We start from the raw sequence: 27,421 nt of genomic DNA on the forward strand, positions 1-27,421 counted from the left end.
ATTTTTAAGTATTCTCTCTGATAGATCCCATCATCTATTTTCTTGATTTCCACTTTAGTCTTTTTCCTTTGCCCAGTGTCTTTCTTAATCAATGTATTTTGCTGAATCAAAAGGTTTTTCCATATGTTCATAAATGTTACTGTAGATTTAAAAAGTAAATCAAGTGAAGTGTCTTTGTATGGGGCTTCTGCCTTTCCATGTTTGTTGAAAATCTTTTTTCTTTTTCTTTCTCTCTTATCATTTCCTTTCTTTCCAATGTTCCTGACATCTCTACAGTCCATTTTATCAAATCTGTTTTCTTGTCCTCAGATTTGTTTTGTAATCTTAAGGGTTAAGTTGGTTTTTTCCAATTCTTCTGAATTTTTCCCACTAGGATTAAATCGTATTTCCTTGTTTTGTTAAGTTCCATCTTTAAGTCTCTATTCTCAATTCCTTAACCATTTATCTGTTTTATCTGCTCCTTCTCTGTTGTTGTTTTCTGGGAATTTTTTTGTTGTAGAGTTAACTTGGAAATAAATTGATTTATATTTTCAAAGTTATTTTGGATTTCTTTGTCATTTAAAATAGTTGTTGTTTGAATTAGTTGCAGAATACTATATATCTCCTACTGTGAATTATTTATATTTTCTTGATACGCTCTTTCTACATGTCTCTGATCCATGAGAGCCAAGAATTTGACTTTTTCTCTTCATTCTTTTCTCTGCAAATAGCTTTAGAGTCCCAATTAGATAGCTATTTATAATACAAATACTTAAAAAAAAGATTTTTTTTCTAAAATTTATAATTATCTCTTTGTCTACATTCCAGATTATTATCTCTTTTTTGTCACAGTTGTTCCTTGCTGTTAAAGCTTTGAAGGTCACAAACACAGATTAGCTTTTTCCAGGTTTTGCCAAGTCTTATATTAAAGTCATAGCTGTCATAGTCTTCATCCACCACTAGATATCAGCAACTATTTGTTTTTTAATTTCTAAAATGAACAATTATCTTTAAAATGAGAGCCTTAACCATTCAACAATTTTAGATTTATCCAGATTTAAGTTTTAAATTTCAGGTTTTATATTTATTTCACTTCCATATATTTTGATCCTCCGTAAAAACATTAATTCGCCACTTCCATTAGTATAAGGGTGGATCAGAAATCCCCCTCCTTCACTTTGGAAGGTATTTTGCTTCTTGGGCATTTTTTCCAGGAAATTAAATGTAGAATAGAAAAGAGAAGATCAAATTCCTCACCCAGTTTCAAGCACACTATTCACAGTTGTGCTGGTTAGTACTTTTGGACTTCAGTTGCTAGTAGCTTTGGCTGGTCAATCCAATATGGCCAGCCATTCTACTGTCAGGTTACAAGGCTTTCCCCAAGTTGAACAGAATGGCCGACGCCATTCCAGAGTTGCTGGAGAATCCTTTTTTCTTCGCCGCCTCTCCGGGGCAACTTAGATCCATTTAGGGTCCCCTGGCAGGGCAAAATTAGCTGTGAAGGTGCGGAGAATGCACAAGCCCGCGACCAGTCGCTACCGCAGAAAACCAGAAGCAACTTTTAATCTGTGGACTTCAACTCCCAGAATTCCTCAACCAGCCATAATGGCTGAGGAATTCTGGGAGTTGAAGTCTCCAAGTCTTAAAGTCCCAGGTTTGAAAACCCCTGAGCTAGCTGGTAGTGGTGCATATTAATAAACATGGATAAATTCATAATACATTTGTCATTGCAAAGGAAAAGTGATTCAGCAAAGGAACAGCCACCAAAGAAATAAAAACTGGTACTTTTTTCCTTTTTTTCTACAGTTTGTAACATTTTATTAGATTATAGAATAAAACACAAAAATACAAAGCAAATAGTAGGACACAGTGGGGAGGAAAAAGGGGGGAAAGTGAGGGGAGAAGGGAAAAAGAACAGACTTCCTCTGTTGCAGTAAAAGGAACCATTAACATTAAACCTCAACTTTTTACTTTTCCATAATATTATAAACTAGCCATTTCTATAACAACAAATGAATCTAATCAGTAAAACCCAAAATCCCCCCCCCCCCCTTTTTTTTTAGTCATCAGGTTTTTGATACCTTGCTAAGCACTGCTGGTACTCAAATATTGTCATGTCCTAAAAGTGGTACAATCTGTGAAAAGTTTGAAAAGCCCTGCTCTTGGTAACCTTGACTCCTGATGACTCCATGAACAAAAAGGTGCTTTGGAAGTGAGGGAATACAGATGTGGTTTCCCACTGCCTTCTACTGAAACACTTTTTAAACATTTTAGAAACTTAAAAAATCCCCTTTCTACTCTAGTATTTAGGCATATTATCTGGCAGTCTCTCATGCAAGTATTAATTGGGCTTGGTCCTCATTAGTTTGGTGCTGTGATTGATTTTGCATTAAGATATTACAGTGTCAAAGTCATATATGTAATAAATTGCAAATCAGATCAAAGACCTAACCATTTTTTCCTGTGATTCATGACTCAGACATTGTAGCAGTTGCCCTCCTTCAGACTGACAGGATCATAAGGAAATGAAGCACCACACATAAAATCTCCCTCATTTCATGCATCAATTATATCCACAGGCAGCATCAGTGCAGTTGAGAATTCCCTACAGTTCCTACCTGGCGAGCCAGTAGTATGCCATGAAGGTCTTGAATCCCATTAAAGGAACGTACATGAGACACATACGGAAATTGTAGAATAAAATAATAATAAGTTCCTGCCAAAAAAAGGGAGAGAGTTAAAAAGTATGAAAAAATGTTGTGTTTGTCAGTTTCCTAATTGCTTTATGCAAATAGGTTGATTTTAAAATACTTTACGTTATATGATGCAGATCACTTAGTTTAACAAAGAGCTGAAAGATCATATTTAAAAGAAAGTTATTGCACTGTAACATAGAACAATAGCAGAACAATTCGTTGGTCAGTTCTGCCCTGGAAATTACAAATATTACAAGTGAGAGCATGCAGCAATCTATGACCATTGGGCGCAACAGAATGTGCACACCCACTTCATGCCGCCCCCAGCTGCCCCTTCCTCATTGCTCTTCCCCTGCGACTTGTCCCCTGTCACTCCTCCCCCCCCAAACCCTGGGCAATTGGCTGCAGGACAAATTGCCATGGCCAATTCACCATGCAGGACAATTAGCCATGTGTCCCTCTGCACTTTGCGGAGCAGGTTCAATAAAGCTGCAAGGAATAACATCAGCATCAAGTAGGGTGGGGAGGGCCACTGCCTGCTTCTCCTTCAGCTGGGTGGGTGGGCTCACCCTCCTCTCCTGCAGTAGACCCCATCTCTGCCCACTTGACAAGTCGCATCAGCTTTTACAAGCCAGAACCCACCACAGTTCCTGTCCAACTTCCCCCCTCCCTTGCCAGGTAGGAACTATAGAGAATTCTCAACTGCACTGATGCTGCCCCTGGTTTTGAGGCTCCCTTCAATGGGGGATTTCTTGGGAGGGGCTCAGGGGCTCTACAGCAGTGGTGCTTTCTCTCCCCCCTTGGCAACTTTTAGAGCTTGGACTTCAATGCGGCCTCAAAAGCCAATGGGAGTGCTGGTGATGGCCCCTCTCACTCCAAGGAAACCTCCTCAGAAAGAGCAAGTGCCACCACCTCACTCTGTTTCTCCAGTTCCTGGCCCAGTGTCTCTCTACAGAAGCAGCTGCCATGCAGCAAAATGGCCCAAAGTAGCAGCAAGAACACCCCTGAAGTGCCTGAAGAAGGGGCAGAAGGCTTAAGCGCTGCCTTGTCTCATAACTGTGGCCATACAGGGCAGACGCTCCTGCAAAGATGCCATGGGGAGACTTCACTGTGTTTCTTGCTCTGCTTTCCCTCAGAAGCAATCCGGATCCTACAGCACTGGAACCTGGAGAAGCAGCAGCCACAAGGGCAGGTGGCCCACTCTCAAGATCACTTCCTGCCCCACCTGGCACCCTCTCTGCATGCCACATCCAATGGGAAGGTAGAGGCCTACCTCTTGTTGCATGGATTGTCCTCCGGGACACGTGGCTAATTATCCCATGCGGGCAAATCAGCCACGGTGATTTGTCCTGCTGCCAATTGCCCAAGGTGAGGAGGAAGGGGAGGAGTAATAGGGGAGAAGCGGTGGGGGGGGGAGCTGGGGATGGATGCCCACGGTGGGATGGCTGGGGTGGGGAAACTGATGTGAAGTGGACAGGGCCAAGTGTCTGTGCTAATTGTCCCATTCTGGCATGCAGGACTTAAAATTAATCATCATAAAATTTTATGGACCGCTTGATTTCTAAAAGAAAGCCACACTCAGTGGAAAAAAGGAATTTCAGCTCTTGTGGTAGGGTTTCATCCACTTATTCAGTTTCATATACCTGTTCCAGGTGCCATCAACACATATATCTTCTCATTGTTGCAAATTTAGGTTTGGGCTCCCTAATAGCTACCTGTCTTGTAGTAATCCCCTCCAATAATAGCTCCAAAAACATGATCACAGCAGATTTCCTGTTGTATAGTAGCCCACCAAAAATGAATAAAATAACATCTCTCCTCTATGGATGGTTTATTGCCTTCCAAAGGTATAGATCTCTTAGAACTGCATTCTGCCTGTTAAGAAGAAAAGATTTCTGTGTTTTGCAGTTGCAGCATAACTCTCAGAGAGAAGAAAGAGAACCCAAAATATCTCTGTAAACCAAAAATGCATGGCAATTTTTGTTTACATTTTAGAAGGAGGAGAGAGAACAATTTGGTTGAGGCATTTGTCGCTGGTTGGGTGGGCAAGGAGGGAACCCCTGCCCCCTTTGTCTTGACCTCAGATCTGAGCTGGTTCTGATGGGAGCTAGTTTTGAGGACATAGTAGAAATGTATACAGCTAAAACATTAATGCTATCCTGTGTCTCCAGTGTCTGGAAGAAATTGGAATAGTATCTCTGTCACCAAAACAATGCCTCATTCTTTTTAATGAAGCCTCCTTTTGGTGAGCAATGATGACGCAGTCACTGTTCCAGTTCCCAGATACCATGTTTCCCCCGAAATAAGACCCAGTCTTATTTTTATTTTTTTGCACCAAAAGATACAGTAGGGCTTTCTTTAGGGGAAACATGGTATAGGATGTTCAGCCCAGCTGGGCATCCCACCCCCCAGCCTGTGCAAAAGAGGTGGCAAATCTGTAGGGGCTGAGGGTGTCCAGCAGCAGTCGCAGCCCATCAGCCCCTTGGCACAGCACAGGTACGTCTGAGCACAGAGGCAGATGCAGGATGGGAGGTAGATGTGAGGATCAGGTGGTGGCACCAGCAGCAGGCAGAGGCAAGGGCATGGGGGGAAGCAGGTGATCTGAACATGCTATGCGGACAGATCGACTTCCTCCTCCCCATGTCTCTGCCTCCTTCTGCTGCCTATGCTGACAAAAGCCTTCCACAAGCTTCCTGTGAGCCAGGCAAACACACAGCATGATTGGATCACCTGCCTCCCCCCCATGCCTCTAACTCCATGCCTCTAACTCCACCTGCCATGCTGTCCAGATCACCTGCCTTCCCCTGCCTCTGCCTCTGTACTTGGACTTACCTGTGCTGCTCATGCTATGGCTACCATCAGGCCTCCTGTGCTTGCTGCCTCCTGTGCTGGCTACACCCAAACACACACGGGCTTTTGGGGGGGTTATATTAGGAGCACACTAAAAAAAAACAGGCTAGGGCTTATTTTCTGGGTGGCTCTTATTTTTGGGTATATACTGTCCCATAGCAGAAGGTATTGTGTCTGCATGTCGGTCAAGTACTTACACTCCACAGTTTCTTCTGAACAACATAGCGAAGTACGAGTAACTGCACAAAAGTAATGAATGTTAAGGGTGCCAGTACTGGAAAAAATGAAAGCAAGAAAGCAAATATGTGTGAATCATTCGAAATTATATGCATTTCTTATATGCTTCCTCCTTCCTCTCACATTTTCTACTCACTAATTAATTACTACTACAGATTTCCTCCATTTGCTGGGCCATCCACTCCATGTCATTGCCACACTTCATGTATGGTGGATTAGAACTCCAGTTTTCCAGGAGTTATGGTCTCACATCTGAAGTGATTCATTTGGGAGAAAAACTGAATACTTTTATCAAAGCAATTCGACCTTTGATTCCAGATATTCCATTTTTCTCCTAAACTTCCACTGATTAATTTATTTAGCCAATTTATATAATTGCTCCTCTGAAAAAAATGTGAATCTGAGTCACTTACATAGTAACAATTAAAACCATGTAACCATTCAAGAAACATCAAATATAAATAAAAACAAAAATAAAAATACATGAAAGTCCCCAAACCAGCTGGAGAACAACTAAACCTCAGAAACCCCTTTGAAGGCTCTCCACAGGATGGCCAAGATTGATGGAAGAACTGATGCTGGTGTTTTAGAGTTGGACTGACTTTTTGGTGCAAAATAGCAGAAGTACTCACAGCTAAAATATTTGTGCTGGTGCTGGTAAGGCATGTATTTCTTTTTCTTTTTTCCAAGCTGCAGGAGAAACACAGTAGTTTAATGAAGGGCAAAATAAACCATTCTTCAGGATAGATTTAATAGCCTCTCTTCTTCACAGTTCAGCTCAAGAATTGTAAAAGGTGATTGGTTCTCCTCATTAAGGACAGATTTTGTCCATGACTTTGCATTTGAGGAGACTTGATCCATCTCATCTGAACAAAAGTGGATACCAGGGACAGGAAACGTGTCTATATCTAGTAAATGAAGAGTGCAGTAATATTTGCAGTAATATTTTTGTGCTCCTGGAAGCTCATAAATGTTGTGAATGATATAATAATACCATACAAATCAGAACAACGAAGTTTTTTTTTGAAGTGTCTTTGTATTTAGCAGGATAAGTTCAGACTGGGTAGTTTTAGGAAGTTTTTTTTAATTTGTCTCTTGAAAATCTGCAGCAAATGGCATTGCGCATGTTGCTGAATCTCAGTGGTGGAAAACTGAAGGTTTGGGAAGCTTCAAAAGAAAAAGATAAAGGGGAATCAGGCACCACATGCAGCTTACAAGCCCCTGAGCTACCTGTTGTGTCCTGAGCCTGCAAATGTGGGCTCGGGACATTGCAAGGCTCCCAGGCAATTGCAGAAGCTGCCCAGGACCAGACTGAGTGGCGCCAGCCGAGCGCACATGCGCAAGGCGTGAAAAGTGCTCAAAAATGTTGCCATCTTGTCCGGGGATTGGGAGCATATAAAAGGAGGACTGCGTGCCTTTGCTCATTGTTGTTGGAGTTGTAAGTAAGCACAATAAAGAGCTGTTTCAGAGACATGCGTATTCTTCATTCGCCATCGCTCCCAGGACTTAACACTGGCGACGAAGGTGGGATGCTTAACAAGGAAACCTAGAAGGAAGCTTTAAGACTTACCCACAAGAAGTCCTGGAAGGGAAAATGGCGTTAGATTCAGCAGCTATCCTGCCAGTACAGCGTCTCTGGAGGGTGAGTTTGGCTGAGAAACCCTTTCCCTGCAGAAGCGAGTGGTGAGGCATGAACTACAATGGCGAAAATCAACCATTTGTCAGAATTTGACGTTGCGCATTCAGAACATTGGGAATCATACGTTGCAAGAGTAGAGAACTATTTTAGGGTTAACCAAGTTCGCGAATATGGGCTGAAGGCTGCAACGTTGTTGTGTGTATGCGGCCAAGAGACCTTTGAAATTGCTGAAAACCTCGTGGCTCCTGCTTCTCTGGAAGGCGTAACATACACAGACTTAAAGAAACTTCTAAAGGAACATTTTCAGCCCAAGCTGTCCGTCATTGCATGGAGGCACACATTTGAACAAAGGGATCAGAGGGCAGGAGAATCTGCTAAGGACTTTATCGCAGCATTGAGGTGAGCAGCCAGACCATGTGAATTTAAAAATTTAGAGGAAAGACTGCGTGATCATTTTGTGTGTGGACTGAGAAATAGAGACTTACAGCAAAGGATCTTTGCGAAAGAAGACATTTCATTCCAAGATGCTCTGCAAGAAGTTACAGCAGAGGAAGCAGCAGGTGGAGCAGTAAAGAACATGCGGCCACCCAGAAGCTCTTCAGAGACTGTTGCTGTACACCAGGAGAATGTGCAAGAAGATTCAGAAGAGTTTCCTGAAGATGAGGTGAATAAACTCTACCAGGCGGCCGGAAGGAGACAGAGGGATCGTATAGAAAAGGCTTCAATAACTCCACAATGCTTTGGATGCAGAGGACGCCACACAAGAGCAGACTGCTGGTTCCGGTTCGCTATTTGCAGGGCCTGTGGAAGGCAAGGCCACATTGCAGCTGTATGTCTGAGTCGTCAGAAGGTACAAACTAAAGAAGAATTGCATCAGAAAGGTACCAGGGTCCCCAGCCAAAATAGGGTGGGTTTCTGCGCAACACACAGAAGTATTCTAAGGACAGGCACACATAAACCCTTAAAAAAGAAGTTGTCCCTTAAAGTAAAGTTGCAAGGGGTTCCCTTATCCATGGAATTGGACACTGGGTCCGCTCTTTCCATAATTTCCCTCAACACTTTCACGAAGATTTGCAGCAGCAGTGGCCTTCGAGTGAAACTCAGGCCATCCACTGTGATACATACAGACTTTCAGAATTCTAAGGTGTGTGTTAAGGGGGAGGCCACTCTTAAGGTATAGTACAAGAATTTTGAGGGTCCTTTAGATGTGTTGGTTGTTGGGGGTGATCAGGCGAGTCTTATTGGACTCGACTGGTTTGAGGCTCTGGGAATTCGGGTCACGGGGCTGCACCATTTGCAAACGTCTAGTCTTGCAGAAGTTTGCAGGGAATTAGCTCTGAACTTGGAACCTACAAGGGGCCTCCAGTTTCACTAAGATTAGATCCATCCATTGCACCCATTAGGGTCAAGCCTAGGAGAGTTCCATTTGCACTTAAGAACAAGATTGATGCTGAACTAGACAAATTGCTCCAGCAGGGCATTCTAGAGCCTGTAGATTCTAGTCCTTGGGAAACCCCTGTAGTAATGCCTTTAAAGGCTAAGGGGGACATTTGTATTTGTGCAGACTACAAGTGCACAGCAACATGCTTATCCTGTACCTGTAGTAAGTCACATTCTGGCTTCCCTAAAGGGGTGGGCATATTTTTGCGAAGCTTGACCTGGCACAGGCCTATTAACAGTTGCCTGTTGATGAGGCAGCTGCTGAGGCTCAGACAATTGTGACCCATAGAGGAGCTTTTAAACTGAAGAGATTGCAATTTGGGGTAAATGTAGCCCCTGGCATTTTCCAGAGTATTATGGAGAACACACTGAGAGGTATTCCAGGAGTCTGTCCATATTTTGATGATGTCCTCATTGCAGGAGAATCACCTCAAAACTTGGCTGAGAGATTGAGGGCTGTCTTGCTTCATTTTAAGGAAGCAGGCCTCAAGTTAAAAAAGGACAAGTGTAAGATAGGAGTCAATTCTACTGATTGTTTGGGATTCAGCAGGCCCCAAGCCCTAAGTCTAAAGGGGAACTACAAGCCTTTTTGGGACTACTAAATTTTTACCATGTCTTTCTGCCAAACAAAGCTGCTATAGCTGAATCATTGCACAGGCTCTTAGACAAACAAGCCTGTTGGCAATGGACTAAGGTCCATGAAAAAAGTTTCAATGAGGTTAAGGCCTTGCTTACTTCTAATGCTGTACTGGCTCACTTCAATGAGCTATTACCTGTTTGCATTGCCTGCGATGCTTCTCCATATGGAGTGGGGGCAGTTCCTAGCCACCTGTTGGCTGATGGGACACAGGTCCCTGTGGCTTATTATTCCAGAACCCTATCTTCTGCAGAGCGTAATTATGCTCAGATTGACAGGGAAGCGTTGGCCATTGTGGCTAGCCTTAAGAAATTTCATGATTTCATTTATGGCCATCATTTCATGGTCTACACTGACCATAAGCCACTGCTAGGGTTGTTCACCATGACCAAACAGTCCCCACAGCAGCATATGACTACTGCTTAATTCACAAGCCTGGAAAGGAAATGGGTCATGCTGATGCTTTGAGTAGATTACCCCTTCCAACACTGGAACTTGATCCTGCTCCTGCCATTAATATTCTGTCCATTCAAGAGCTGCCTGAGTCTCCCCTCAATGCAAGGAATGTGGCTGCAGAAACTGCCACTGCTCACATGTGTTCTGTCATGGGTGTTGTCAGGATGGCCTGATAGATGTCCTGATACTGAGTTTCAGAGTTTCTGGCAAAGAAGACATGAGTTGTCCACTTTCAAGGGTTGTCTGCTATGGGGAAGTAGGATAGTAATCCCTACCTCATTGAGGACTAGAGTGCTGCATTCTTTACATGAGGGACACCCTGGCATAGTCAGGATGAAGGCACTTGCACGCAGCCACTTGTGGTGGCCTAGCCTTGATAAAACCATTGAGGCCCTAGTACATGGGTGCCATGTGTGCCAACAGTCCCGGCCTAAAATGCCTCAGGCCCCAGTTCATAGATGGGAGGAAACTCAAACCCCATGGTCTAGGGTACATATAGATTACACTGGGCCCTTTCAGGGGCAATTCTTCTTGGTTGTTGTTGATAGCCATTCTAAGTGGCTAGAGGTTGTTCCTGTGTCCTCCACTACTGCTGCCAAGACTATCCAGGTGCTGAGAAGTATTTTTGCAACTCATGGCCTTCCAGATGTTCTAGTTTCGACAATAGTCCTCAATTTACCTCTTCTGAGTTCCAAGTTTTAATTCAGGCCAACATGATCTGCCATGCAACTTCTGGAATGGCTGAACATATGGTGTACACCACCAAGGATGCCTTTAAGAGACTGACTTACGGTGACTGGCATCACAGGTTAGCAGACTTTCTTCTTGCACATCGCACCACACCTTGCATTGCCACTGGGAAGAGCCTGGCTGAACTTCGCTGGGGTCGCCAACTCATTACTAAGCTGGATAGACTGCACCCTGACCAGGTAGTGTCTCATTGGTCACATCCACGGTCACCACGGTGTCTCCAAGTGGGTACTCCTGTTTGGACCAGGAATTATGGGCCTAGTCACCCGTGGGTCCCTGCTGTCATCTGCAATGTCTCTGGACCTCTGTCCTATGAGGTGTCACTGGACGACGGCCACGTCCTGAGGTGGCACATCGATCAGCTGTGTGTGCGGCTGGATTTGCACCCTTCTGCTCCTGGTTCTGCACTGGGGGGGGAGGAAGGTCATAGAATGCATTCTGGGGATCAATATCAGCAGCCAGTGCCAGCAGCTGAAGAGAGAGTTGATCCCCCATCCCAAGATTCCGCAAGTGCTCCAAACAAGAATTCATGGGGCAGAGAATTACCCTACACACCTAGATGCACTCCAACCAGGGAGTCGCCCCAGGGGCATCTACATATTCCATATAACAACAGTGACACTCCATACAAGGAGGCCAACCGGGGGTATTCACAGAACTCACAGAATATGCAAGAACTGACAACCCAGCTAGGAAGCAGATTCAGTTCTGCTACTGCTTCCAAAAGGAGGTCCTATGTAAGAGGGGCAAGCAGAGAGACCTCTCCTGACCCTGGCACCTCAGGCATGACCTTGGGGTCCGCCGAATACTGGGACCCCTTACACACACCTGTTTCACAGGGCATGTCCAAGAACGGTCGCAGGTTTGAGGACATAGGTTCTCAGGAACCATCCAGATGAGTTCTGGACTTCTCAGCCCACTCAGAAGGTTGGGAAAGTGCAGCTGCCCTCACAGAGCCTGGGGAAAACTCTGGCAATTCTGTCAGTACGCCCTACCAGGGGTCACCTGCAAAAACCTGTGCATAAAAGTCCTGGTGTAGCGAGCTCATCAAACCGGCCGGTAGGCCAGGTACCCTTAAGGTCAAGTCCTGGTCTGTCCAGTCGGCCAGGGGAACTGTCAGGCCAGGCACCCTCCCTAATTCTGCATAGGTCTCAACAGGTTAAGGCTTCTCCTAAACACCTAGATGAGTATGTAAGGTTATTGTCAGCCTAAGAACAGTACTAGTCTATGGTGAGGAGATGGAACCTATGTGGGTGGCAATAGAACCTGTGAAGCACACATTAGAGAGTGGCAAACAAGTTGTAGTAGAATCGAGTGTCAGTAGAATGGAAAAACAAAATGATTACCGTAAATGCCGGCGTACAAGGCGACCCGGCGTATAAGACGACCCCCGTCTTTATAGCCGGGCCGCATTCCTAGAACGTCGTCTTATACGCCGGAAACTACCAGTATTTCCGGCGTATAAGACGACTCGGCGTATAAGACGACCCCCGTCTTTGGCGCCGATTTCAGCGCTCGCGGAAGTCGCCTTATACGCTGGCATTTATTAAATATATATTTACATTTTGTATGGATTGTAAGAACAAGTACCGTGTGTGTTCTAGCTAAGGGGGGAGGGTTGTTGTGTCCTGAGCCTGCAAATGCAGGCTCGGGACATTGCAAGGCTCCCGGGCAATTGCAGAAGCTGCCCAGGACCAGACTGAGTGGCGCCGGCCGAGCGCACATGTGCAAGGCGCGAAAAGTGCCTAAAAATGTTGCCATCTTGTCCGGGAATTGGAAGCGTATAAAAGGAGGCCTGTATGCCTTTGCTCGTTGTTGTTGGAGTTGTAAATAAGCACAATAAAGAGCTGTTTCAGAGACATGCATATTCTTCATTCACCATCGCTCCCAGGACTTAACACTACCTGTGTCTGATTACAAGTTGTTCAGGCATTCATAATTTTTTGAATATGATTATCTAAACTTTACTCACCTCCACAGAGAGGGACTTCCCTAAGCTGAAGACAAATGGGTGCATACTGAGATCAGGATCCTTCTGGAAACAGTTGGGCTTGGCATGATGCTGGTTATGCATGTCATTCCACCAAGACTTTGGCCCACCCTGTGTAGAAAATGTAGAAATGCATACATACATTCCAGTCTTCATTTCTTCTTTGGAAGAGCTAGTATTACCATGTAAGTTATACCTGATCTAGCTGCTTTCCCCTGCCCACAATCCCCTACCCCAATTGCTGGCACATTAGAAAAATATAGAAATACAAAAGTGAGCAAATAGAGAAACTATGGAACCATCTTTTCCATTTTCAAGGGCATTGGGCTAATGGGACGCAGCATCTTCAGCTAATGATTCCAGCATGACTGATGGTGTAAAAAAGGAACTACACTAAAGAAATTCCGTGATGTGGACTTAGAGGCATTAATTATCAATTGCAAACCATTTATTCTCCACAAGAGTTTTCCACATTATTTGCAACATACATTTTGTCCACAAGCTTGCATAAACAATGCATTACAAACTCTGGCTGACCAGATTCTGTGGCTGAACAGAAATATCCAGATTTACTCCTCATTGTGTTAGGAGATTTCAACAGTGCTAATTTAAACCAAGAGCTACCAAGATGCTTTCAGCATGTCAACTGTCACAGAGGCAAGAATACAAACCACTGCTACACAACATTAAAAAGATGCTTATATTGGTCTTTACCATGAGCAGCTGTGGGACACTCTGATCATTGTATATGATTCACAACGGAAGCAAAGTTAAAGCTACAGGTTTAGAATGTTTTTGAAGATACCTCTACAGACTTGGATGAACTCACAGATACTGTAATATCACATGTTAGTTTTAGTGAAGACCTATGTGTGCCAACCAGAAGCCTGTGTGAATACACAATAACAACAAGCCTTGCTTCACAGCTAAACTCAAGCAACTATGTTGTGCCAAAGAGGAAGCTTATAGGAAAGGAGATAGAATGCTGTACAATCAGGCCAGAAATATATTAACAAGAGAGATCAGCTACTCTGAAAAGCTGAGGAATCAGCTCTCAACAAATGAACCAGAAAATGTGTGGAAAACTCTTTAAAATATCACTGGTTACAGCAAGCAACTTTTCCATGTTGAAGGGAATCGATAACTGGCAGATGACCTGAATGTGTTTTACTGTAGGTTCGAGGGGAAACCACTGTCAACTCTTGCCACATCTCCATCTCAGATACACCAACAGCCAAGCCTCCTACAACTGACCTCATCTCTTTGAGCCCCCCATCTCTGGTGATCACAGAAAAAGATGTGCGAGATCTATTTCACAGATAAAAGCCTGGAAAAGCACCAGGCCCAGACAAGGTAACTCCTTGCTTGAAAGCTTGTGCTGATCAATTGGTCCTCATCTTCATCCACATCTTTAATAAATCACTAGAGATGTGTTATATTCCTTCTTGCTTCAAATGCTCTCCTATCATCCCAGTGCTGAAGAAACCCTCCTTCAAGGATCTGAACGACTACCGGCCAGTTGTTCTGACATCCATAGTTATGAAAACCTTTGAAAGGTGAGTGCTGGCCTACCTGAAAACCATCACAGATCTGCTGTTAGACCCCTTGCAGTTTGCCTACCAAGCAAATAGATCAGCAGATGATGCTGTTAATATGGCTCTGCACTACATCCTACAATATGTTGAATCTCCAAGGACTTTTTGTAGTTCAGCTCGCCATTCAATACCATCATTCCAGATATTCTTCTCACTAAACTGATTCAGCTAGCTGTTCCTGATCACAATTGTAAGTGGATCATAAGCTTTATAACAGATAGAAAGCAGCAGATGAAGCTAGGCAAAATCACATCAGATACCTCTATGTTAACAGGGCTGTGTGCTCTCTTCACTTCTCTTTCTATTCCAATGACTGCATCTCAAAGGATTCCTCTGTTAAAGTACTGAAGTTTATGGCTGATACAACAGTGATTGGTCTCATTCGAGACAATGACAAATCTGCATACAGACGGAAAGTTGAACAACTTGTGGTGCAGCCAGAACAATCTTGAACTGAATACACTCAAAACTGAGAAATGATAGTAAATTTTAGGAGGAGCCCTCCTATTCTACCACTCTTACAATACTAGACAACACAATATCAACAGTAGAGACCTTCAAGTTTCTAGGTTCTATAACATCTCAAGACTTAAAATGGACACCTAACATCAAAAAAGCACAACAAAGAATGTTCTTCCTGCACCAACTCAGAAAGGTCAGACTGCCCAAGGAACTACTGATACAGTTCTATAAAGGAATTATTAAGTTTGTCATTTGTACTTCTATAACTGTCTGACTTGGCACTGCAACCAAACAAGAACAGACACAGACTTCAACGGATGGTTAGAACTGCAGAAAAAACAATTGCTACCAGCCTGCCTTCCATTGAGGACCTGTAATACTGCACGAGCCAGAAAGACAGCTGTGAAAATATCTACAGACCTCTCATATCCTGAACATAAACTGTTTCAAGTTCTTTCCTTCAGGCGACCTGTAGGTCATTAAACATCAAAATAACTAGACATAAGGACAGTTCCCCCTCCCCCATGCCATTACTCTGCTAAACAACTAATTCTCACAACACTATCAAAATACCTCTATTATTATCCTTCTCATTCTTCCTTATCTGTTTCCTTATCTTCTTATGACTATAACTTTGTTGCTTGTATCATAATTTATATTGATTGTTTATTTAGTAGCCTTGTATGATTTATTTTGATTGCTTATTTAGTCTGTAGTCTAAACGTATCCACAAGTACTTGAACAATGAGGCTCGTACTCATTGTTTACTATACCACTCTTTCTCTATTCTACTATAATTTCTGTTACTTTATTACTTCTCTTTGTGAGCCCTATTTCTCAAAAACAGTAACTATTCTATTTGCCCTATGCTGCTTCAGGATGTTTTAGTTTCCAAAACAAACACAAACCACTTTTCCTCCCATACCACAACAACACCACTCCATCTGTTTTCCTCTCTGCTCAGCTTTTTTGGATATCAATTGCTGGATTGGCTAGGGAGAGGGCTTAAAGCAGGCATGTCAAACTTCTGGTCCATGGGCCAGATGTGTCACGTGGAAATCGCACCCACACCATTGCTGGCAATGGGAAAAAAGTGACATTGTGAGTTTGACATGCCTGGCTTAAAGGGACAGAGCACCAGCAACTCAGAAATTGGCCATTTTGCAGGCAGTTTGTCCTCTCAGAGGAATCCAAGGAAGTTTTTGCCAGATGTAGAAATAATAGATCTGTTTATTGACAAAATTTCTATACGTCAGTTACAAAAGGTCTCATTTGTTGAATCTGTACATATATTATGCCAATACATTATAACATCCTAAAATTTGGGGGGAAATGTTATGTGTATGAAAGACAACATGAGCTAAAGAACTAGCAGCTCTGATTTCACATTGTTATGTACATAATGTAGTCATTGATAAATACTGTAACAAATTTTAGCACAGATATAGCAATAGAATTTGGCTTAAAAAAATGTGCTAGAGTCACAATAAAGCGGGGTAAAATCACAAATATTAATGGAACTGAAGCACCAAATGTCCCAACCATCAGGAGCCATTAGAATGAAGTCTACAAATATCTGAGTACTTCACAGTTGGATAACATCAAGTACAGACAAATTAAAAATGTGATTAGTTAACAATACATCTAAAGAGTGAGAAAAGTACTAAAGATAAAATTGAATGGCGGAAACACCATCAAAGCCATCGAGACTTGGGCCATCCCTGTGATACAATACACTACTGGAATTATTAACTGCACACAAGTTAAACTGTACAATTGGGACTGAAAAACAAGAAAACTGATACTATTCACTATGAGTTTTACACACACACACACACACACACGTAGTGGAATTGATAAATTATACTTGTTCTGCAGAAATAGAAGCAGAGGCTTACTTCAAGTCAAAACTCCTGACAAAGATGAAAACCATATAGCTGATTATGTAAAAGATAGCCAAGAACAAGCATTGATCCAAGTTAAAGTTGGAACTTACAGAAAGCACAGAAAACAAATATCAAACTAGTGTAATAAAGACAGAATATAATGCTGACAAGGAAAAGTATTACATGGTTAATTTCTACAAAAGGTTGGGGGAAAGGTGGTTAAAGATAAAACCTGGCAATGGCTTACCAACTGGAATATTAAAAAAAAGAAACTGAAGGCTTGACTTTGGCTGTTTAAGAGCAAGCTATTTGAATTAATGCAATTGAGGACAGAAGTGAAAAATCATCAAATGATTCACAGTGCAGATTGTACAAAGAAGCAAAACAAACAGTATAATATATACCCAGCTCATGCAAGAAGATCACACAAACTGACTATAAACAAAAACACAACACATTTGTCAAAATGATTCACTGGAACATCTGTAAAAATTGTCATGTGCCAGTAATGAAAAATTGGTGGCACATAATACAATTGAAAAAGTAGTTGAAAATGAGCAGGTTAAAATATTGTGCAATTTCCAAATTGATAAAGTCTTGGCTCATAATACAGCAGATATAACTGCAAATGAAAAGAAGAAAGCGTGGATAATTGATATGGCAATAACCAGGGAATAGTAGAATAGAAGACAAAGAACTGGAGAAGATCACAAAGTATCAATATTTCAAAATCAAAATCGAAAGATTATGGCTTAAACGCTATAGTGTCACAGTGGTTATTGCACATTGGGTGCTATACCAAAAATATTCTTGCATGGCACATTGACAAAATTTCCATCTGATAATTGCAAAAGGTCACACTGCTTGGATCCACACATATCCAATACATTATGGCATCATCATCATCGTTGTCGTCGTCATCATCATCATCATCATAATTGCAATTCTAAAACAACTGGAGCACCACTGGAACACCATTGGCATTGACAAATTCACCATTAGTCAATTGAAAAAGGTGGCCTTACTAGGAACTGCTTCCATCCTGCAACGATATCTGTAATAACATCAAACATCCACATCTGCCTATCCCAGGTCCTTGGTAAGGACTCGATAGGTAGACAAAATGCCAAATCCAGTCTGAACATCTGGCTGACTGTGCGATGATCCATAATAATAATAATAATAATAATAATAATAATAATAATAATAAACCCCCAGTGAGGCACTACCTTGACGTGGTTGTGGGGCTTGTGTACTCTGAGGAAGATGAGAGCTATGCCAGAGTTTCAACCATACTGGACAGGTCTCATCAGAGGAGTCAGACAAAGAGTGTCTCTCCCATAAAAAATATGGTGAGACGTAAATTTCAGAATGCCATACCGGCTCGGATGTCGCACAGGTTAACAAGGTCCGCGCTAGATATTGGAGTTCCTGGATATCTGGTGAAAAATGGGTTACATGACTCAGGACTGTTGGCTGAGCAACCAGGGCCAGCAGCTGCAAAACTACTGGAAGAAAAGGTGTTTACCCATCGCAGATACACAGTGATTGAAAACAAAGAAATAATGATCTGTTACTACAGATCAAGTCCAACAAGAAGAGGATATCTAAAACGAATGCACCAGTTCTGGAAAGAACAACATCCAGAATCAGAAATAACAGAACAGAGACGAGCAGATCAACGCAGATTTATAATACGAAATAAAGTATTCACAGAAAGAGAATTGGACGAACTGCAAAGGTTTACCCAGGGCAAAGAAATCAAAGCCTTACCAGAAGTAATTCAGAATGTAGAGGCAAACCAGGGGGAGTTGGCAGTGAAGGAATCCAGCAGAGATATACAACTGTTCTCATTTGGAAACCAGGCACCTCTTCCTCAGGAAGAACAAAACCCTCTAACTAAAGAAATAAAAGAATTGAAACAAAGAATAACTGAGCATCTAGAACAGCACAAAAACAACAGAATAAGGCTGCCTGCATTGAAGCTTGTTCCAAAGAAACAGCTAGCACAAGCATTAAAAGATGCAAATACTGCAATATCAAGTATAAGCACCAATTCACTGCAAGAAACAAACCAACTAATGTACAGCACAGCTGCAGTTATAACTGAATACCTGGGATGCAAAATCAACAAAGAAGAAAAACAAACAGTGCACCACAAAAATGGAAGGTTAGACTAGAAAATAAGATCAGCAAGTTAAGATCACATGCAAGCAAGCTAGAACAGATGAAAGAAAAGAAGCTGAAGAACAAGAAGACCAAAGAATACCTAATCAAGAAATACCACTTAGAAACAAGGAAGATCAAGGAAGCACTGGAAATAATAAAGCAACAAATAACAGCTATAGCCAGGAAAATCAGTAGATATGAAGCTCGAATTGCAAACTATAGGCAGAACCTCCAATTTCAATCCAATCAGAAACGTTTCTACCAATCCATCAATGGAGAAACTGCAATGAATCAGTCAGTACCTGACAAGGAAGAAACTTTGCAGTTCTGGAAGCAGATATGGGATAACTCAAAGAAATACAACAAGGATGCGGCTTGGTTAAAAGAGGTGGATGCAAATAAAACAGACGTTGAAATGAAAGAACTAGTAATAAAAACAAAAATGGTAGAAAAAAGAGCAAGGAAAATCAAAAATTGGTCAGCACCAGGTGAAGATGAACTGCATGGGTTTTGGTTGAAACATCTAACTGTTATACACCCACTCATTGCCAAGCAGTTCAACAATATACTACAAGGAGGAGAAATTGAAAAGTGGCTAACAACTGGGAAAACCTACCTAATAATGAAAAATCCAGCAAAAGGGGCAACACCAGGCAACTACAGGCCAATTACCTGCTTACCAACAACTTTCAAATTACTAACTGGTGTGGTAGCTGATGCAGTACAACAGCATCTAGTTGAAAACAATCTCTTTCCACCTGAGCAGAAAGGAAACCGCCCCAATAGCAGAGGAACAAAAGATCAACTCCTAATAGACAAAATGATCTTGGAAAACTGCAAGAAAGGAAGACCAACCTGAATGTGGCATGGATTGACTACAAAAAGGCATTTGACTCTCTGCCACATGACTGGATAATAAAGTGCCTAGAAATAACAGGAGTCAGTAGAAACATCAGAAAATTTGTGCAAAGATCGATGGCACAATGGAAGACACAGTTGCAGATCAATGGTGAGAGACTGGGAGAAGTTAATATCAAGAGAGGAATATTTCAAGTAGATTCGTTGTCACCATTACTATTTGTTATTGCATTGTTTCCTCTGTCAACAATACTGAATAACTCAGGACATGGCTATCAAACATCAAAAACATCTACCAGACTATCCCATCTCCTTTACATGGATGATCTGAAGCTGTATGGAAAAACATCATCTGAAATAGAATCGCTGCTCAACACTGTCCGTATATATAGCCAAGATATTGTAATGGAGTTTGGCTTGGACAAATGTGCCACACTTACTATCAAACAAGGAAAAATAGTGAAAACTGAAGGAATCAAGATGCCCCACGAAAATAACATTAAGAGTCTGGATGAGGAAGAGTACTACAAATACTTGGGTATCCTTCAAGCTGACAACATCAAGCACACTGAAGTCAAGAAAAAGATTAGAGGTGAATACATTAAGAGAGTGAAGAAGATCTTAAAGTCCAAACTCAATGGAGGAAATACCATAAAGGCAATCAACACCTGGGCAATTCCAGTCATTAGGTACACAGCTGGAATAATGGACTGGACTCAAGCAGAACTAAAAGCAATGGATAGGAAGACCAGAAAAATAATGACAATGAATCATGCCCTTCATCCACACGGTGACATTGACAGACTTTATCTACCAAGGCAAATAGGTGGGCGTGGAATACTACAAGTACATCAGATGATTGAAGAAGAAAAATGGCTTCTTCAGAGTATCTGAAGAACAATGATGAAGATGCACTGAAATTAGTATATCAGGAAGGCTTACTGACTACTGGAGAGACCAAACTGGCCTACAAGAAAGACCAAATGAAGAACAGAATAGAGGCATGGGAAGACAAAGCACTACATGGCCAATACATGAAAAAAATAGCTGGGAAAGCAGATAATAATAAAACCTGGCAATGGCTAAGAGCAGGAAAATTGAAGAAAGAGACCGAGGGACTAATTCTGGCTGCACAAGACCAAGCCTTAAGGACAAATGCATACAAAGTCAAAATTGAGAAGACAGCAACAGACAGTAAGTGCCGCCTATGCAAAGAAGCTGAAGAAACAGTGGACCACTTGGTAAGCTGTTGCAAGAAGATTGCACAGACTGATTACAAGCAGCGGCATGACAAAGTAGCAACAATGGTGCATTGGAAGATCTGCAAAAAATATCATTTGCCTGTAAGCAAAAACTGGTGGGATCATAAAATAGAGAAAGTCATAGAAAATGATAAAATTAAACTGCTCTGGGACTTCAGAATTCAAACAGACAAGCACCTGCAACATAACACCCCAGACTTAACAATTGTCGATAAGAAAGACAAAAAAGTCTGGATAGTGGATGTGGCAGTGCCTGGAGATAGCAGAATAGAAGAGAAAGAACTGGAGAAGATAACAAAATACAAAGACCTACAAATAGAAATAGAAAGACTGTGGCAAAAGCAAGCAAGGGTAGTACCAATAGTCATAGGCTCCTTGGGTGCAATCCCAAAACAACTGGAGCACCACTTGAACACCATTGGCATTGACAAATTCGCTATTAGTCAATTGCAAAAGGCGGCCTTACTAGGAACTGCTTCCATCCTGCGACGATATCTGTAATACCATCAAACATCCACATCTGCCTATCCCAGGTCCTGGGTAAGGACTCGATAGGTAGACAAAATGCCAAATCCAGTCTGAACATCTGGCTGACTGTGCGATGATCCATAATAATTAATAATAATAATAAAGTTGGAAGGGACCTTGGAAGTCATCGAGTCCAACCCCCTGCTCAGGCAGGAAACCCTACACCATTTCTGACAAATGGCTGTCCAGTCTCTTCTTAAAAACTTCCAGTGTTGGAGCATTCACCGCTTCTGGAGGCAGATTGTTCCACTAGTTAATTGTTCTAATTGTCAGGAAGTTTCTCCTTAGTTTTAGGTGGCTTCTCTCCTTGATTAGTTTCCATCCGTTCCTTCTGGCCCTGCCTTCAGGTGCTTGGAGAATAGCTTGACTCCCTCTTCTTTGTGGCAGCTCCTGAGATATTGGAACACTGCTATCATGCCCCCTCATCCTTCTCTTTGTTAAACTAGACATACCCAATTCCAGCAACTGTTCCTTTTATGTTTTAGCCTCCAGTCCCCTAATCATCTTTGTCCTAGGTCCTTGGGAAGAACGTAATGCATTTGAAAACCCACACTAGCTAAAGAACTGGCAGTTGTGACTTCACATTGTTAAGAATAGATAGTAAATAATAATAATAATAACAACAACAACAACAAGGCACTGGATTCAGATAGGAAGATCAGAAAAATAATAACAATGAATCATGCCCTTCATCCACACAGCAAAGCTGACAGACTCTACCTATCAAGGGCATGGGATATTGCAAGTAGAGTAGATAGTTGAAGAAGAAAAAAAGGCATTGGAAGAATAATTGAAGTGAAGAAGAAACTAGTAAACCTTGAAGGCTTACTGAAGACCAGAGAAATCACACTGGCCTACAAGAAAGACCAAATGAAGAACAGAAAAGAGACAAAGCCAAAGTATTAACTCCAGTACACACACAGAGACACACACACACTAGCAAGCAAAGCAGACAACAAGCCATGGCAAATCCAAGAGCATGAAAGTTGAAGAAAGAGATAAAGGGGCTAAGTTTGGTTGCACAAGACCAAACCTTAAGAACAAATACATATGAAGAGAGAATTGAGAAGAAAGCAACAGACAGCATACAGAACACACTAATGGAGTCTCCATCACCATGCTGAGAAAAAGCGTTCAGGTAAGACCAACGCCCCATCTCTGCAAAAAAAGCTGAAGAAACAGTGGATGACCTAGTTATCTGCAGGAAAAAGACTGTACAGACTGACTACAGAGAACAGCATGACAACACACAACAATGTTGTAATGAAATATCTGCAGGAAATACCATTTGCCTACAATAGTAAGCAACTGGTTCAACCATGAAACAAAGTAATAGAAAATTAAGAAGCTAAAGTGTTCTAAGGACTTTAGAATTCAAATAGACAATATAACACCTCAGACTTAACAAGTGTCCATTAGAAAGACAAAAAAAAAACCTGAACAGTGGACATCACGGTACCTTGGGATAGTAGAACAGAAGAGAAAGAGCTGGAAAAAAATTACACAATACAAAGACCTGCAAATAAAATTAGAAAGATTGTGAGGAAAGAAAGCAAAGATAATACCAATAATACTAGGCACCTTGGGTGCAGTCCAAAAACATCTGAACCACCACTTGAAAACCATTCACAAATGACAAAATCACCATTAACCAATTGCAAAAAGCACCTTTACTTGGAACACCTTACATCCTGTGACAAAATCTTTAACACCATCAAAGAACATTCTCCCAGTCCTAAACATCTGGCTGACTGTGTGACCAACCATAATAATAATCTAAACATGTATGTGGCCTACTCCTACAATTCTGCGTGACCAATAATAATTTAATTTCAACAAAGTTAACAAACACGCTCTCAGTTTTAAACTCTTACCTTAAGAAATCCCATCACAAAAGTGTGAGCCAGTCTGTTCCATTTAGGCTTCTGGAAGACTGAAATATGCCCAAGATCATGCTGAAAAAAACCATATTGGACCTAGAAAGCAAGAAGAACATGAATTGTATGAGAGTTTTCTTTGGCCAAGTTCTCCATTTTTAAGGATTCATTGCTCATTTTAAGCGATCATATTCTCAGATATTTATCTGAGGAGAATTTAAATTGGAAAGAACAATAGGAGCTGTTTTATATACTGACATTAGCAAAGGAAATGTAAGCTTCTTCATCCTATTGAAGGAAACCATATTGGTTCTGGAAGCAAGAAGCTACACCAAATGTGTATGATTTTCCCAAGCAAGATTTTGATTTCTAAAGACTGGTTGCTTTGTTTAAGCACTCATTTGGAAAGTGATTATATTTATAAATGCAATGACAGCTATTTATGTACCAATGGTAGCAAAGAAAATTAAACCGAAATATAAGCACATTTCATCCTAAGCATTACTGATTCCTAGAAGGCTAAGAAGAAACAGTTATACTTCCTAGTAAGGCCATGTCATGCAGAATGCTTTGCATTACACTTGAAAGACAACTACATATTGAAATGAAACTTTTAAATATAATGGGAGCAGAGTGGGAGCAACATTCTGTCCAGAGTCATCTTGTAGGGGAGATGGGCAGCATAAAAATTAAATAAAGTAAAATAAATAAATCCCCATCAACTTCTATAATGTAATGCTGTAATGATTTCAAGCCTCCAGCCATATGAAGAGGATTTTAGCATGAATGTAACCATGTCCAAGAGAGTAAGGGCTCCATTTATGATAAATGTTGGGTGAACTGGCCCACTACATTGTTGTTAGCCTTTAAAAGCTATAGCAATGAGGCAGGTTGAAGTTATACAAAAGGACTCCAACAGCTGCATTGTAATATTTAGGTATGGTGTAGATGAGGAGGAAATTTGATAACAATATTTTTGCCTACAAATTCCGTTAACATTGAGATTCCCCTTCTTTAATAAATGGAGCCAATGGGAATTGCAATTGATTCTGGCCTGCATGATCAGAGATAGAAATTCACTAGTACATTACTTGTAGAGTGATGAATATTACTATACTACTAAATTAAGTATGCTGAAGTCTGTTCTACAACCCTGCTATACTCTGCAGCACAAAGAGTTACCTGTGAAACAGTGAATAGTGTTACTCCAATAAGGAAAGGCACCCAAGTTTTTCCAAAGTACCAGATAGTGAACCAGGATGCCATATCCAGCAGGAACGCATGCAGAAAGATGACAGCAAAAAAAGGAACACTGGACTTCAAGAGTCCCATCTTCTCCACTTTCGTGCGTAATTCATGAAAATCATGTACCAGCATTTCCTATGAGAAATAGTGACACTTAATTATGCTCCCAGCAACTGATTTCCCAACCATGTTCAATAATTGCTGTATTTTCACCTTCCATGAGATCACAAAAGTAATGAAAGTTATACCTAACTGCGGAAAGACTTCTGGTTTTGCACGGTAGTGACCGGTCGTGGGCTTGCAGATTCTCCACACCCCCGCAGCTAATTTTGCCCTTCCAGTGGACCCTAAATGGATCTAAGTTACCCCAGAGAGGTGGCAAAGAAAGAAGGGTACCACAGCAATTCTGGAACAACAGTAGTCATTCTGTTTGACTTGGGGAAAGCCTTCTAACTTGACAGGAGAAGGGCTGGCCATACTTCATTGTACAATATACTTCAAGCTAATTGCAACCAAAGTCCAAAAGTACTAACCAGCACTACTGTGAACAGCGTGTTTGAAACTGGGTGAGGAATTTAATAATAATAATAGTAGTAGTAAAGTTGGAAGGGACCTTGGAGATCATCTAGTCCAACCCCCTGCTCAGGCAGGAAATCCTACACCATTTCGGACAAATGGCTGTCCAGTCTCTTCTGAAATTTGATCTTCTCTTTTCTATTCTATATTTAATTTCCTGGAAAACATCCCCAAGAAGCAAAATACCTCTGAAAGGGAAGGAGTGGGATTTCCACCCGACCCTTATACTAACAGAAGTGGCGAATTAATCTTTTTATGGAGGATCAAAATATATGGAAGTGAAATAAATATAAAACCTGAAATTTAAAACTTAAATTTGGATAAATCTAATATTGTTGAATGGTTAAGACTTTCATTCTAAACACAATTATTCATTTTGGAAATTGAAAAATAAATAGGTGCTGGCACGTAGTGGTGGATGAAGACTACAATAGCTATGACTTTCATATAAGGCTTGGCAAAACCTGGGAAAAGCTAATCTGTGTTTGCGACCTTCAAAGCTTTAACAACAAAGAACAGCTATGACAAAAAAAAGACAGTAATCTGGGCTGTAGTCAAAGAGAGAATTATAAATTTCAGAAAAAAAAATCTTTTTTGAACTATTTGGATTACAAATATCTATTTAATAGGGACTCTAAAGCTATTTGCAGAGAAAAAAAAGAGACTCAAATTCTTGGCCATCATGGATCAGAGACATGTAGAAAGAACATATCAAGAAAACATAAATATTCCAGAGGAGGAGATATATAGTCAGAACTAATTCAGACAACAGTGATTTTAAACCACAAAGAAATTCAAAATAATTTTGAAACTATAAGTCAATCTATTTCCAAGTTAACTTTACAACAAAAAAATTCCCAGAAAACAATAACAGACAAGGAGCAGATAAAACAGATGAGTGGATATAAAATTGAGAATAGAGACTTAAAGATGAAACATAACAAAACAAGGAAATATGATTTATTCCTAGTGGGAAAAAATTCACAAGAATTGGAAAAAACAACGTATTCCTTAAGACTACAAAATCAATCTGAGGACAAGAAAACAGATTGGATAAAATGTACTGTAGAGATGTCAGGAACATCGGAAAGAAAATGATAAGAGAAGCCAAGAGAAAGAGGCGGACTTCCGGTGGTTAGCGACGATGATGGCGGCTACTTTGTAGCCATCCTCCTGAGACGGTGTTAGATCTGCGGAGCATAGCATGCATCAGCTGGCCCGCGGCTCGAAATCCCCTTCCCGGGCGAAGGGAAGGGGTAGAGACTACACGAATAGAGGTAGAACCTCTTAACCCCCCCTGGATTTTTTTGGGGGGTAGAAGGAGTGTTCCCTCGGAGTTCGTGCTTTCTCCGCCTCTCAGCTGTCTTTGTTTCTTCAGAAACAAAGTGAAACGCCGCTACCATCTCCGCGCTTAAAGTTTTCTGGTGAGTGATTTTTAAAGCGGACAGAACTGTTTAAAGGATTTTACTTAGAGCTAGAGATTTATTTTTCTTCTTATTTCTTTTTTAGCTTATGTTGATTCTTTTTCTTTTGTTTTTTTTCTTTCAGGTGGAGAGTGAGAGTGAAAGTAAAATGGCGTTTTGAAAGTACTTTTTTTTTCCTATTTCCGGAAAGAAAAGACGGACTTAAATGAAATGTATGCTTAGCATTGTTTTTTTTCTCTTTTAAGTTTCTTTTTCTTTTTTCTTTTAAAGTGTTTTGGAAGTTTTTCTTTTTTTGCACTCTCCCTGGTTTTTTTTTAATTTTAAGGATTTTAGTATTTTTTTAAAGGAGAAGGAAAGAGAGAATAAGATTTTTTAAAAAATGGCTTCAAAGAGACAACCAGCTTCCATAGTTTCTAAGGTGGTTTCTTCTCCTGTAATTGCAACTGTACAACAACAACTTAAAGTAACACCACCGGTGCAGAAACCTAAGGCTACACCTCCACCTTCTCCTCCCCCACCAGGGTTGTCTGCACAAGATATTAAAGATATAATGGAAAATGCTGTGTCCCAAATCAGGGAGGAAATGAAGCAATTTCTTGAACAGAGCAAGTCTGAAAGTAAAGAAGAAATGAAAGAGGAAATGAAGGAGCTTTTAGTGCAGAATAATACTATTCTGAGGCAAGATATAGTTTCAGCTTTATCAGGATTGGCTTCTGTGGTCGTGAAGTTGGACTCCAGAGTGGAAGAAGTTGCAGAGAAAGTAGATTTCCTTGAGTATAAATTCCAAGATATGGAAAAAAAGATGGAAACCTCACAAGATGATATTCTTATGTCTCAGTATAGACAAATGGAATATGCTTTGAGA

At 41.2% G+C, this 27,421-nt stretch overlaps 1 protein-coding gene across 2 annotated transcripts in view; it reads right to left on the reverse strand.

Moving 5' to 3' along the window:
* The window catches only part of LOC120312448 (acyl-CoA (8-3)-desaturase-like), a 46,573-nt gene that overhangs the window by 6,661 nt on the left and 12,491 nt on the right, over nucleotides 1-27,421 (reverse strand). For both annotated transcript variants that reach the window (XR_005557898.1, XM_039353176.1), the window contains exons 3-8: nucleotides 24,494-24,691; nucleotides 23,309-23,410; nucleotides 12,657-12,785; nucleotides 6,395-6,452; nucleotides 5,723-5,799; nucleotides 2,598-2,695 (exon numbers count right to left, since the gene is read on the reverse strand). Coding sequence is in view for 1 of the 2 variants with exons in the window: in XM_039353176.1 (XP_039209110.1) it covers nucleotides 2,598-2,695; nucleotides 5,723-5,799; nucleotides 6,395-6,452; nucleotides 12,657-12,785; nucleotides 23,309-23,410; nucleotides 24,494-24,691 (662 nt within the window). In the remaining variant the exon portion in view is untranslated. The remainder of the gene's footprint in view (nucleotides 1-2,597; nucleotides 2,696-5,722; nucleotides 5,800-6,394; nucleotides 6,453-12,656; nucleotides 12,786-23,308; nucleotides 23,411-24,493; nucleotides 24,692-27,421) is intronic.

Source organism: Crotalus tigris, unplaced genomic scaffold (assembly GCF_016545835.1).
Source record: "Crotalus tigris isolate CLP2741 ecotype Arizona unplaced genomic scaffold, ASM1654583v1 scf7180000018504.2861643, whole genome shotgun sequence".
Taxonomy (NCBI): domain Eukaryota; kingdom Metazoa; phylum Chordata; class Lepidosauria; order Squamata; family Viperidae; genus Crotalus; species Crotalus tigris.